General features: G+C 41.5%; 1 protein-coding gene across 5 annotated transcripts in view; it reads left to right on the forward strand.

Moving 5' to 3' along the window:
* CNOT1 (CCR4-NOT transcription complex subunit 1) overlaps window positions 1-15111 on the forward strand; it is a 160559-nt gene that overhangs the window by 59439 nt on the left and 86009 nt on the right. For all 5 annotated transcript variants that reach the window (XM_083370494.1, XM_083370496.1, XM_083370498.1 and 2 more), the window contains exons 11-12: window positions 12882-13052; window positions 13610-13737. In XM_083370494.1, coding sequence (XP_083226620.1) covers window positions 12882-13052; window positions 13610-13737 — 299 coding nt within the window. The remainder of the gene's footprint in view (window positions 1-12881; window positions 13053-13609; window positions 13738-15111) is intronic.

Genomic DNA, 15111 nt, shown 5'->3' on the forward strand with positions numbered 1-15111 from the left:
CAGGTCCAGCAGCCTTCCTTGAGTTCACAATACTCAAGATACTCCTCACCTCATGGTCCTCCACAGTGAGAGGAGGGCTGCGGTGGACTAGTGGCTATAGCATAGCTGCCTCTGATAGCTTCACTTTGAAGAGGGCAAAGAAATGATTCAGCTCCTTTGCCAATGAAGCATCCCTGTCAACAGGAGTGATGTTATTGGGTCTATAGTTGGTGATTTGTTGGATCCCCTGCCACACCTGCCTCACATCATTGTTATGAAAATAATCTTCAATCTTCCTTTTTTTCTATTTACTTTTTATTAGTTTTCCAATATTACAATAATATCTTTAAAAAGCAATGTGGTGTCCGGTTTACAATAGTTCCATTTCAGACAAATACATATTATTACAAATCTCCAAGTTATTGTAACCAATACTTCCTCTCTCTTTTTTCCTTTAATACATACTATCTCTTATCTAAATTAACATACTTCTCATTGCTATCCACCAGTCATTTAATAGTTTTTTTATATTTATCAATATTTTAGTATATTTTCTATTTTAACATTCCATCTTTAAAACATTAAAACCCTTATATATTTTTCTACCTTTAATTTTACATTGATATTGAAATTAAATGTTTAAGATTTCTCATTTTCATATTGCTAAACTCCTTTTCCTTTACACAATTTTCTCCAATACCTAGTAATGTAATCCAGTTCTTATTTATCTCATTTCCATATCTATATCAGTCATACAATATTAAAAATAGTAGTCATTAAAATACCAATTGCAAGGAGGAGAAAGAAGAGGACAATATAATATTCTTGTTTCTCATTTATGTTGTTGTTAGCTGTGAAGTCGTGTCCGACCCATCGCAACCCTGTGGATGACCTTCCTCCAGGCCTTCCTGTCCTCTACCATCTTCTGGAGTCCTTTTAAGCTCACGCCTACTGCTTCAGTGACTCCATCCACCTCATTCTCTGTCGTTCCCTTCTTCTATTGCCCTCAATCTTTCCCAGCATTAGGCTCTTCTACAGTGAGTCCTTCCTTCTCATTAGGTGGCCAAGGTATTTGAGTTTCAACTTCAGGATCTGGCCTTCTAAAGAGCAGTCAGGGTTGATCTCTTCTAGGACTGACCGGTTTGATCGCCTTGCAGTCCAAGGGACTCGCAGGAGTCTTTTCCAGCACCATAGCTCAAAGGTCTCAATTCTTTGGCGCTCGGCCTTTCTTATGGTCCAACTTTCACTGCCATACATTGCAACTGGGAAGACCATAGCCTTGAGTATACGCACTTTTGTTGACAGGGTGATGTGTCTGCTTTTTAGTGTGCTGTCTAGATTTGTCATGGCTTTCCTCCCGAGGAGCAAGAGTTTTAATTTCTTGGCTGCAGTCCCCGTCTGTAGTGATCTTGGAGTCCAGAAAAATAAAATCTGTCAGTACTTCCATTTCTTCCCCATTTATTTGCCAGGAATTGAGAGGGCCGGATGCCATGATCTTGGTTTTCTTAATGTTAAGTTTCAACCCAAGTTTTGCACACTCCTTCTTCACCCGCAACAAGAGGCTCTTTAGTTCTTCTTCACTTTCTGCCATTAGAGTGGTATCATCTGCATATCTTAGGTTGTTGATATTTTTTCCAGCAATCTTAATTCCAACTTTTGATTTATCTAGCCCTGCTTTTCTCATGATGTGCTCTGCATATAAGTTAAATAGGCAGGGCGACAGTATACAGCCTTGCCGGACTCCTTTCCCAATTTTGAACCAATCAGTGCTTCCATGTCCAGTTGAATTGAATTGAATTGAATTTATTACATTTATATGCCGCTCTTCTCCCTAAGGACTCAGGGCGGCTCACAACAATTAAAAGTTAAAAACATAAAATACAAAATTTAAAAAAGAATTAAACAATAAATGTAATAAATACATAACAATTAACCCAATAAAACCAAATTTAAAACTATAGTCAGTCCAGACCTGCTTGTTGGAACATCCATGTCTTCAGGTCACGGCGGAAGGACCGAAGGTCAGGGGCCAACCGCAGCTCCGGAGGCAACTCATTCCAGAGGGTCGGTGCACCCACAGAGAAACTCCCATAAGCACCCGCTCACTGTTGCTTCTTGACCCACATATAGGTTTCTCAAGAGACAAATAAGATGGTCTGGTACGCCCATCTCTTTAAGAACTTGCCACAGTTTGTTATGATCCACACTATCAAAGGCTTTAGCATAGTCAATGAAGCAGAAGTAGATGTTTTTCTGGAACTCTCTAGCTTTCTCCATGATCCAGCGTATGTTGGCAATTTGATCTCTAGTTCCTCTGCCTCTTCAAAATCCTGCCTGTACTTCTGGTAGTTCTCGAGCCACATACTGCTGGAGTCTAGCTTGTAGAATTTTAAGCATAACTTTACTAGCATGAGAAATGAGTGCAATGGTGCAGTAGTTTGAACATTCTTTGGCACTGCCTTTCTTTGGAATTGGAATGTAAACTGATCTTTTCCAATCCTGTGGCCGCTGTTGAGTTTTCCAAATTTGCTGGCAAATTGAGTGTAGCACTTTTAGTGCATCGTCTTTTAAGATTTTGAATAGCTCAGCTGGAATACTGTCACCTCCACTAGCTTTGTTGTTGCTCAGCTTTTCTAAAGCCCACTTCACTTCACATTCTAGGATTTCTGGCTCGAGGTCAGTGACCACCTCATTGTGATTATCAGGGACGTTAAGCTCATTCTTGTATAGTTCTTCTGTGTAATTTTGCCACCTCTTCTTAATCTCTTCTGCCTCTGTTAGGTCCCTGCCGTTTTGGTCTTTTATCATGCCCATTTTTGCATGAAACGTTCCCTTCATCTCTCCAATTTTCTTGAAAAGATCTCTGGTCCTCCCTATTCTATTGTTTTCTTCTATTTCTTTGCACTGTTCATTTAAGAAGGCATTCTTATCTCTTCTAGTTATTCTCTGGAATTCTGCATTCAATTGGGCGTATCTTTTTCTCCCTTGCCTTTCACTTCCCTCCTTTTCTCAGCTATTTGCAAAGCTTCCTCAGACAGCCATTTTGCTTTCTTGCATTTCTTTTTCTTTGGGATGGTTTTGGTTGCTACCTGTTGTACAATGTTGCGAACCTCTGTCCATAGTTCTTCAGGCAGTCTGTCTATCAGATCTAATTCCTTAAATCTATTTGTCACCTCTACTGTATATTCAACAGGGATATGATTTAATTCATACCTGAGTGGCCTAGAGCTTTCCCCTACTTTCTTCAGTTTAAGCCTAAACTTTGCAATGAGAAGCTCATGGTCTGGGCCACAGTCAGTTCCTGGTCTTGTTTTTACTGACTGTATAGAGCTTCTCCATCTTTGGCTGCAGAGCATATAGTCAATCTGATTTCTGTGTTGGCCGTCTGGTGATGTCCATGTGTAGAGCCGTCTCTTGGGTTGTTAGAAAAGAGTGTTTGCTATGACCATCGTATTCTCTTGACAAAATTCTATCAGCCTGTGCCCTGCTTCATTTTGTACTCCAAGGCCAAACTTGCCTGTTCTTCCGGTTATCTTTTAGCTTCCTACTTTAGCATTCCAATCCCCCATGATGATAAGGACATCATTTTTGGGTGTTAGTTCTATAAGGTGCTGTAGGGCTTCATAGAACCGGTCAATTTCATCCTCTTCAGTACTGGTGGTTGGGGCATGGACTTGGACTACTGTGATATTGAATGGTTTGCCTTGGATTCGAACTGAGATCATTCTGTCATTTTGAGGATTGTACCCCAGTATTGCTTTTCCTACTCTTTAATTGACTATGAAGGCTACTCCATTTCTTCTGAGGGATTCTTACCCGCAGTAGTATACCTGATGGTCATCTGAATTAAATTCACCCATTCCTGTCCATTTTAGTTCGCTGATACTTAAGATGTCAATGTCGATGTTCAGTCTTGTCATCTCTTGTTTGACCACGTCCAGCTTTCATTGATTCATGGATCTTACATTCCAGGTTCCTATGGAAAAAAAAATCTTTACAGCATCGGACTTTCCTTTCACCAGCAGACACATCCACAGCTGAGCGTCCTTTCAGCTTTGGCCCAGTCGCTTCATTTTTTCTGGCGTTACTAGTACTAGCTCTCTGCTCTTCCCCAGTAGCATATTGGATGCCTTCCGACCTGAGGGGCTCATCTTCCAGCATCATATCATTTTGCCTTTTGGTACTGTCCATAGGGTTTTCCCCCTTCATGGATTACTGCCTTGTTGTGGCGAAGGGGCTTCCGTAATTCAATGAAGCTACGAGCTATACCATGCAGGGCCACCCAAGACGGAAAGGTCATAGCAGAGTTCTGACAAAACATGATCCACTGGAGAAGGAAATGGCAACCCACTCCAGTATCTTTGCCATGAAAAGAGAAAGTCAGATTGCAATGTCAAGTTTAGCCACTGGGTGTCCCCCAAGTACTTTGGAAATTCTTTTCTTTTAGTCCATTTCTTTCTTCAACTTTTTTTTTAAACACCCCTGGGCTTGCTCGCCACTTATTTGAAGGGAGGGTTGAATTTCCCCCTCCCTCTCCACAAGGGGGAAAGTACTTAGCAGCTTATTTAGGTGAAAAGAAGATTAAGGTATAAGAGAGGAATCTTACCTCCGTCTCTTCCATGCTGCTTTAATGTTACCTGATGGTAAGTTTGACTTCGGCTGTCTGCAGCCTAGTAACTGGCCATATTACTATGGCCAGTCTTTTGTCTGCCAGTACAAAGGGAATGCAGGCACTAATGGGGGTTGCAGCTCCCCTGTGTTTCTGCAAAAGCCCCTTCTGTCTGGTCACCCCTCCAGGGCAACTCTTCGGTCTTTTTAGGACCCCCCAGCAATGCGAATCTGGACGTGGAAGACGGGAGCCGTCCTCCAGACGTCCATGACGGCTGACTTGGCAAACCGGAAGCCTTCAATCTTTCTCTTATAATCTTCCTTGGCCTGCCAAATGCCTCTCTTTAGACTAGCTCTGGCAGCACTATATTTTTCCCCATCATCAGACCTAAAGACATTGTTTCTGTCATGCAGGAGACGCTGGACTTCCTTAGTCATCCAAGACTTCTGGTTGGGATAAATCCAGATTCGTTTGTCCACAGTAACAGTGTCTATCCAGTATTTAATATAGCCCAGAATGGCTGCAGTGAATTCCTCCAGGTCTGCGTGGTCGAAGATGTCCCAGTTTGTCCTCTCAAAGCAGTCCTGCAGCTGTTGAGAGGTGCCATCAGGCCAGGATTTCACAGTCTTTATCTTGGCCAGAAATACTGTACAAAAACTGTACAAAAGAAATGGTTTGCGTCCATCAAAGAAAAAGACTGAGTAACTTGGCAATAAATTCACAATCTTCTTGAGAAATATTTAAACTGAACAACAGGGACAGTGAGTTAATTGATACAGAACATTCCTGTCCCCAGCAAACTAAAAATTATCGGGCTATCAGTGCATGTAACATAGATGAGTGTGTGGGTAAGAATATCAACTTTGCTGTCAAGCAAAATCAAGCTTTTTCTAATGAGTGCCAAGTGCATTAATCAAACGGGGTAAGAAAATAGGGGAACTCAGGCACCACACAGGTTATGCAGAAAGTAAACACAAGGGAGGAGGAAAGCCATGGCAAATCTATACAGCACACTAGAAAGCAGAGACATCACCTTGCCAACAAAACTGCGTATAGTCAACGCTATAGTCTTCCCAGTTGCAATGTATGGCTGTGAAAGTTAGACCATAAGAAAGGCTGAGTGCCAAAGAATTGAAGCCTTTGAACTATGGTGCTGGAGAAAACTCCTGCGAGTCCCTTGGACTACAAAGCGATCAAACTGGTCAGTCCTAGAGGAGATCAACCCTGACTGCTCTTTAAATACTTTGGCCACCTAATGAGAAGGAAGGACTCACTGTAGAAGAGCCTAATGCTGGGAAAGATTGAGGGCAAGAGAAGAAGGGGACAACAGAGAATGAGGTGGCTGCATGGAGTCACTGAAGCAGTAGGCGTGAGCTTAAATGGACTCCAGAAGAGGATAGAGGACAGGAAGGCCTGGAGGAACGCTGTCCATGGGGTCGCGATGGGTCGGACACAACTTCACAACTAACAACAACATAGGCCACCCAATCAAACAGAGAAAATAGATGAACTTTTTACTAGTCAGTTAACTAAGCTATGTAGGAAGCACATCACAATAGTAATGGGGGATTTTAATTACCTGACATCAACTGGGAGACAAACTGTGCACCAAGTGGAAGATCAAACAGATTCCTGACAAACCTAGCAGACAACTTTGTCTCCCAAAAGTAGAGAAAGGAACTAGGGGATCAGCCATATTGGACTTAATTCTCACTAACAAGAGATGAAATGATAGAAGGTGTTGAAGCCACAGGTACCTTGTGGGGGAGTGATCATGCAATATTTGAATTCAACATTATGCAAGTACGAACAATAGAACATAGTCAAACTAGAATCTTGGACTTTAAAAGAGCTAATTTCAACAAACGTAGAGAGACCATGGGAAGGATTCAATAGATGAGATCCTCAAGGGGAAAATAGGTCAAGAAGCTTGGGAAATTTTGAAAAGTGAGATTATAAAAGCCCAGTCCAGGACAATACCACCGAAGAAGAAAAATAACAGCTCTCAAAAGCAACCAGCATGGCTGCATAAAGAACTCTCTGATAAATTGAAAGACAAAAAGGACAATTATAGAAAGTGGAAAGAGGGGTACATAACTAAGATGAAGTGACGAAAGCTAAGGCTCAAAATGAATAAGACTCGAAACCAAAGTCAAAAATAACAAAAAAAGCTTCTTTCAACATGTAAAAAACAAGAAAGATTGGTCCATTAGTGGGAGACAGTGGCAAGAAGGTGACAGGCAATAGGAAGAAAGCAGAACTACTTTACTTGTTTTTTTGCATCCGTCTTTACACAAAGGGAAAAAACAGTCCAATCTTATCAAAAACAGTACCGTAAAAAACAGATTAGAAACACAAGTTAAGATGGGCAAGAAAATGGTAAGTGAGCACCTGTCCACCCTAGATGAGTTCAAATCACCAGGACCAGATGGATTACACCCCAGGCTTCTGAAGTAACTGGCAGATGTGATATCAGAACCACTGGACTATATCTTTCAAAGATCCTAGAGCACTGGGGAACTACCAAAGGACTGTAAAAGAGCTAATGTAGTTCCCATCTTCAAAAAAGGAAAAAAAAGATCCAGGAAACTGAAGACCTATCAGCCTGACCTCAATACCTAGGAAGATTCTGGAAAAGATAAGCAACAAATCAGCGAACACCTAGAGGCAAACAAAGTCGTTACTAAAAGCCAATATGGTTTTGTCAAAAACAGATCACGTCAGACAAATCTTATTGCATTCTTTGACGAGTTGACAAAATTAGTAGACCAGAGGAATGCTGCAGATATAATTTACTTGGACTTCAGTAAGGCATTTGATAAAGTAGACTACAACCTATTACTTGATAAGATAGAAAAATGTGGGTTAGACCAGAGGTCCCAAACCCTTTGGGTGCTAGGTACCGGTTCCATGGACCAAAGAGTGCGTGGTTGTTTTTTTTAAAGAAATATGTTTTATTGATTTTTAACATACACCTTAATATTTGGTAAACATCGTGTTGCCTGGGTTAGTGTTTAAAAAACAATAACAATTTATTTCTGTAATTCTATAGTCCATATAATAGCTTTACTTGATTTCCTCTTCCATTAATATTCTCTTTTGCCAACCTTAAATTAATACAGTTCTTATTTAAATAAATGACAATTAAATGTAAATTCTGTTTCTGCAAATAATCACATCAATATAAAGCTTCTTTTCATTGATCATCTTGATTGCCTCTTCATAAATCCTGTTTACATTCTTATTTAAATTTGTTTTCCCCACAATATTCAAAACATTCTTACTGGTTAAGCTTTTCTCAAAATTAGTTACACTTAATCTTATAAATGTTGCAAGTACAAAAGGCAAAACAGGTAAGATGTTTTTATAGGAAAGTTTTGCCCCTTCGTATTCATTGAAAATCTTTTCCTTTTTGTCTTGATTTTATTTATTTTTTGTCTCTCAAGCTCTCCTGGCAAAATCCATTTTGCCAAAATCTTTTTTCTTATCCTCAAACTGGTGCTGGTTCTTACCTATAAAGCCCTACATGGCTTAGGCCCGGGATATTTGCAGGACCGTCTGCTGCCAGGAACGTTTTCCCATTGCCCTGTGCGCTCACACAGAGAGGGCCTGCTCAGGGTGCCGTCGGCCAGACAATGTCGGCTGGCGACCCCCAGGGGGAGGGCCTTCTCTGTTGGGGCACCTGCTTGGTGGAATCAAGTCCCCCGGGAGTTCCGGATGGCCCCAGACCTTTGGTCCTTTCGTTGTGACCTTAAGACATATCTTTTCCAACAGGCCGACCTGGACTGATGATAATGGGGTTTTGAATTATGATTTTAAATGTTTTTATTGGTTTTAGTGGGACTTTGACACAATTTAATTCTTTTTTAATATTTGTATTTATTTGTATTTTATTGTTGTTAGCCGCCCTGAGTCCTTTGGGAGATAGGGCGGCATACAAGTCACAAAAATTTAGAGGCACTAAAAACTCCCCGCAAATTGTCCCCAAAGCAAGTGTGATGGGCACAGTACTTTAACTGTTTTAACTTTACTTTAAAGTACATACCGGGAAGAAAAAATTTCCTAGCTGATGTGCTATCCCGACTGCCACAGTACAAAAGTGAAAGCGAAGAGGTCTACGAGGCAATTATCCCCAGTTCAAAACCTGCAGCACAACCCACACCTCGCAGAACCCCTAATCCTGATGACCTGGGAGTGAAGATAAAACAAGAGCTCCTTACCGATCAATGGTTCAAAGATAATCAAACCTCCCTAACATGCAGGAATGGTTTGGCATACATGGGGGAAAAATTGTATCTTCCTGAAACCCTCCGTCTCAATACTCTCAGACACAGCCTTGATGTAAAACAGGCTGGACACTTTGGATATTTAAAAACTCTACATCTCATCCGTCGGCAATTTTGGTGGCCGGGGCTAAAACCAGATGTGGAAAACTATGTCAAGAGTTGTACCATATGTGCCACCGTGAAAAGAATTCCAGGGAAAATCCCTGGGCTACTGCAGTTGGTAGGCAACCATTCTCAACCATGGGAAGAAATAGCTATGGACTTTATTACAGACGTACCCCACAGTAGAGGAAATACTGTCATCTGGACAGTGATAGATCTGTTTTCAAAGCAGGCTCACTTTATCCCCTGTAAAGGACTCCCATCTGCACAATGACAGACTAAATTGTTCCTGAAACATATCTGCCAACTGCATGGTGCCCCTAAGCGAATAGTTTCAGATAGAGGAGTGCAGTTCACAGCAATATTTTGGAGGAATTTCCTTAAATTAATTGGATCATCCCAAGGCTTATCATCTGCTTTTCATCCAGCTACCAATGAGGCTGCAGAATCCGCTAACAAAATGGTCGAGGAATACCTCAGATGCTATGTTTCCTACCAACAGACAAACTGGACTGACCTCCACCCTTTCGCCAAAGCGGCCTACAATAATTCACAGCAGCACTGGCTACACGCCTTTCAGAGTAGCCACGAGAAAAGAGTTCAGCCCAATGCCTGACTATCCTCAAGTGCCCTCCGCTTCCCAGACACTTGATCAATGGGTGAGAGGCAATTTTGCTGGCCATCCCTTAAAAAAGACATTGAAAGCTATTTTGCCAGTTGTCCAGTGTGTGCTTCGGCAAAGCAGTGGCAAGGAAAAACTGCAGGAGTTTTCAAACCGTGGCTGAGCCATCAGCACCTTGGAGAGAGATCTCTACTGACTATATCAGTGCAACCCAAACTGCAACCCAAAACCACTTATTTATCACAAAGTGCCAGGGTCGCATCAGCATTGTGCACAGTAACATTGGTTTCACCCCTTTTCGGGTGACTACTGGTCAAGAGTTGAAGCCTATGAGTGAGCTGCTTAATGGCAACCCAGGAGTGCCATCTTTGCCAACTGCAAAACACCTGGCCCATTGTGCAAAAAGCGCTGGCAGAGGTTCACGATACTTATAAAGCCCAAACTTATAAAAGAATTGAGCTTAAACCTTTTGAAGTGGGAGACTGTGTTTACTTGCAATTGCTTCAGCTGTCTAAAAAATTGGGACCTAAATTTGTGGGACCTTTCTCCATTAAACGTATTATTAATCCTGTAACAGTGGAATTAGATTTGTCTAAATTCTTTTAGCAGGTTCATCCTATTTTCCACTGTAGTTTATTAAAAATCTGAGGTTTTCTCACCCCTTAGATCAGTTCCTCCTCCTATCCTTGAACCTGTAATGATAAAAGGTAAACAATTTTGAAGTGAAGGATATTTTGGATTCTCGCTGGCAGTATTTGGTAGCCTGGAAGGATTTCCCTGTGTAGGTGGATTCTAGACATGTTAGAGCCCCTAGATTAGTGGAGCATTTTCATAATCAATACCCTGATAAACCTAAGTGATTGTTTTAATTTTGTCTTTTCTTCTCCTTTGTTTTTTGCAGGTTTAATCCCTCTCTTTTTGGCAGCCAGCATGTCAGGTCCCTTTTTCAGGTGCCCTGCCATTCTGGGGGAGGGGGGAGGAGGCCTCTCTGGAGGAGCATTCTTTGCATACTTTCACTTTTGCTGTAACACTGTAGCTGCTTGGGAATTAGGGAGGGTGATCCTCTTTGGAGAAGGAATGGACTTCTTTCCAGCCTGATACCAAGGTTGCTGTGCCCCAAGATGAACTGTTATCTGTCCTGTGCTTTGGTGTTCTCAAAATAACCTTGCGGCATTGCATTGGCTGCCGGTGGACTGGTCAGGGGGGTTGGGTCTCAGAGTGGGAAGAATAGCCTGTCCCTTTGCGCGGGAATGTTAGATTCCGCTTGGCTTTACTGCAACCACTACTTCTAGGTAAAAGTTCTTTTGATCAATCACATGGTGTCAAAAGAGTTGTGCTTTCCTGAGAGGGACACCTGAGACAGGTCCTTACAGTGTCCTTAAGATTGTATCTGACTGAGTCATTTGGGTTCTTAGTCTAGTGGACCAGGAGAACGGGCTAATTCTGAGCGGGTGTGAAGTGTTCATACCATACAGTCATGGCCGAAATTGTTGGCACCCCAGAAATTTTTCCAGAAAATCAAGTATTTCTCACAGAAAAATATTGCAGGAACACATGTTTTGCTATACACAGGTTTATTCCCTTTGTGTGTATTGGAACACAACAAAAAAGGGAGGAAAAAAAGCAAATTGGACATAATGTCAAACAAAACTCCAAAAATGGGCTGGACAAAATTATTGGCACCCTTTCAAAATTGTGGATAAACAAGATTGTTTCAAGCATGTGATGCTCCTTTAAACTCACCTGGGGCAAGTAACAGGTGTGGGCAATATAAAAATCACACCTGAAAGCAGATAAAAAGGAGAGAAGTTCACTTAGTCTTTGCATTGTGTGTCTGTGTGTGCCAAAATGTACTTGAGTAAGCCAAAATCCTTCTGGGAAAATGTCTTGTGTACAGATTAGACCAAGATAGAGCTTTTTGGTAAAGCACATCATTCTACTGTTTACCGAAAATGAAATGAGGCCTACAAAGAAAAGAACACAGTACCTACAGTGAAATATGGTGGAGGTTCAATAATGTTTTGGGGTTGTTTTGCTGCCTCTGGCACTGGGTGCCATGAATGTGTGTGTGCAAGGCATCATGAAATCTGAGGATTACCAAAGGATTTTGGGTCGCACTGTAGAGCCCAGTGTAAGAAAGCTGGGTTTGCGTCTGAGATATTGGGTCTTCCAGGCGGACAATGACCCCAAACATACGTCAAAAAGCACCCAGAAATGGATGGCAAGAAAGCGCTGGAGAGTTCTGAAGTGGCCAGCAATGAGTCCAGATCTGAATCCCATTGAACACCTGTGGAGAGATCTTAAAATTGCTGTTGGGAAAAGGTGCCCTTCCAATAAGAGAGACCTGGAGCAGTTTGCAAAGGAAGAGTGGTCCAGAATTCTGGGTGAGAGGTGTAAGAAGCTTATTGATGGTTATAGGAAGCGACTGATTTCAGTTATTTTTTCCAAAGGGTGTGCAACCAAATATTAAGTTAAGGGTGCCAATAATTTTGTCCGGCCCATTTTTGGAGTTTTGTTTGACATTATGTCCAATTTGCTTTTTTTCCTCCCTTTTTTTGTTGTGTTCCAATACACACAAAGGGAATAAACCTGTTTATAGCAAAACATGTGTTCCTGCAATACTTTTCTGTGAGAAATACTTGATTTTCTGGAAAAATTTCTGGGGTGCCAACAATTTCGGCCATGACTGTATGTGTAATCTGGGGGAGGAAGAGCTGCTTTGTTCTCTTGTCAGATTGTCCAGCCAGAGAACGCTGCTTCAGCCCTCTCAATAGGACGTCTGCAGTCACTGCCTCTCTTTGGTCCTGGGTAGAGGCGGGAATCCTTCCCTTGCAGAAGGGCTGGAGTCTGATTCCTGAGGCTGAGGTTAGCTGCTCCTCATCTAGGAAACCTAAAATATCATCAGTGGCAAGGAAGGGAATCTATTCTCAAACCATAGTAAATAGCTTTGTGGGGTCAGGTTCTTTCCTTCTGTCCACCATCTTGATTTTTTTTTAATCTTTAGGGAGGCTTTTTGCTATCTGTGTCCTTGCATAAATGGTTTGTGTGTCCAATCCAAATATTCCCTTCTTTCCCTGATAAACAGGGAAGTAAACTAATCACTTCAACTTTTATGTTTTGATAGTGTTTTAGGGCTAGGAAAACAATCTCACCTTTTGTGTAGTTTCTGAAATGTATTTATCTGACTGTGCCATGTTAATCCATATCTGACTGTGCCATGTTAATCCATGGAAAAGTGGGAAATATTGCATATTAAACTACTACTTCTTTATATCTACTGCAGAACCCAACCTTAAACTTCAAGGAAGTAACCTATGAGCTGGATCACCCTGGATTTCAAATTCGTGATAGCAAGGGCCTGCAAATTGTAATCTTTGGAGTTCAGCGTGGATTAGGATTGGAGGTTTTTCCAGTTGACCTTATATACAGACCTTGGAAACATGCTGAAGGCCAGGTAAATATGCAGCTCTCAGGTTTTTTCTTCACTTCCATTTTTTTCTAATGACTATAGTTTATGAGATTAATTTGTTAATTCATGAGTCTTCGCTTGGGTGTAGTATGATCTAGAATTTTAAAAAATAGCTGATATTTCAAATCAGGTTTGGAATGAATGCTTGGGATACCAGTACATATTATTAGGATTTGAAAGAATATAGCAAGGGAGATAGCAGCAGTCGCAGCAGCATCTTTGCTGTTCTTAGATGTTAAGTAAAATGAAACTTAACTTTGAGAGCTGCAAAGAATAAAATATTTGCTTTAGAAACTGAGCTTTATGCATATGAGATTTCCCCCCTTTGTAATAATGCAATAATGCAATGTTATAAATGATAAATTGGTTGTGAAAAGAGAATATCTATTTTTTAAATTTTGTTCTGAAAGTGAGCAGGAAAAACAAAAATAATCTAAATGCATAAGAGTGGGGACAAAATGTGAAGGAAAAGATGATGAAGATCCACACGTAATGTGGTTAAAGGCCTGAAATGATTATTCCAATGATGTCATTTTTTGCAGCTCTCATTCATTCAGTATTCCCTCATTAACCCAGAGATCTTCTGTTTTGCTGACTATCCCTGTCATACTGTTTCCACGGAGATCTTGAAAGCACCACCAGAGGATGATAATCGAGAAATTGCTACATGGTAAGCAGTGTTGCTTTTCTAAGATGCACTTGCTTGGCGGTGTCAGAGTGATGACAGTATTTATCATGAGACCTCTCTGATGGAAAGAACTTTTGAAGCTCCAAGAGTACAGACAGATATATGAACAACCAAAGAGGGGTAATTTGGTTAACGCACCAGGATAATATTGAATTCTAGTGCCGCCTTAGGCATGAAAGCGGGCTCGGTGACTTTGGGACCAGTCACTCCACTCAACCCAAACCAATGCACAGGGTTGCTGTGAGGGGGAAAAAGGAAGAGGAAGAAACGTTAGGTATGTTTGTTGCCTTGCGTTATTTATAAAAATAATACAGGTGATATATGAAATAAACTAAATAGTAAGATTAGTAAGGGAATAGTTCCAAGCACTGAATGTATTGGCTAGATAGACCTGGGGTCTCCAACCTGTGGTTCGTGTGCTGGTATCAGGCTGCAGCCTGCTGGCCAGTGCGCACACATGTGCACACCCACCCACTCGTGCTAGCGCCACTGCACAGGCGCTAGTGGCCTCATTTGTACATGCGTTGGAGCGTTAGCACTGCTGCCAGCGTCACGAGCTATTGGCTTGTTTGTGCATACACACGGGTGCTAATGGCCTGCTTGCACATGCACACAGGTGCCGCCGTGGGTGCACGCGGCCCGCTTGCGCATGCACATAGGTCCTAGTGCTGCCACCATGTGCCGCTCTTTTGTGCATGTGCACAAGCATTTCCCTCCTCCCTTTCCCTCTGAGTCATCAACCCAGAAAGGTTTGGGAGCTCTGGGCTAGATTATAATCAGTTGCATAAAAGATAGATGTGTAAATTCCCTGTATTGTCCCATTTTTTTAGACTTTGCAATCATGAGAGAGAAGAGACTATAGGAATGACTTACGTTACTCCGAAGCTTCTGTAGCCTGTGTTTTTAATTTTTAGCTTTCCTTTTCCATGATTTATTTATTTATTTTCAAGATATTTTTACTGATAAATATAGTCAAACACCAGTGTAAATGAGGACAATTAAAGCTCATTAAAAGAACCAGTTCACAAATGTTTCCAGTGTACACAATGAATATGGTCTTTCAGGTCCCAGAAATGTGGGATTTTCTGTGTGATAACTAGTGTTTTGAATTGCATCCAGAAGCAGACCACTAGCTATTTTAAGAACGAATCCCACATACATTGTACGCAGATACAGGATTAGTCTGGCTGTCGTATTCTGGCACATCTGTACATTTTTCACAGCAGTTGGACATTATTAAGAATCTAAATGGGATTCTATTAGAAGGTGATCTTCGCTGAAGTGTACAAAGGGTAGCAGCATTCTCATTTCAAGTATAGATGTAAAAAGTGCAGGTTCGAGTCCCACCAGGCTCAA

The sequence above is a fragment of the Vipera ursinii genome, assembly GCF_947247035.1.
Source record: "Vipera ursinii genome assembly, chromosome: 10".
Lineage (NCBI taxonomy): Eukaryota > Metazoa > Chordata > Lepidosauria > Squamata > Viperidae > Vipera > Vipera ursinii.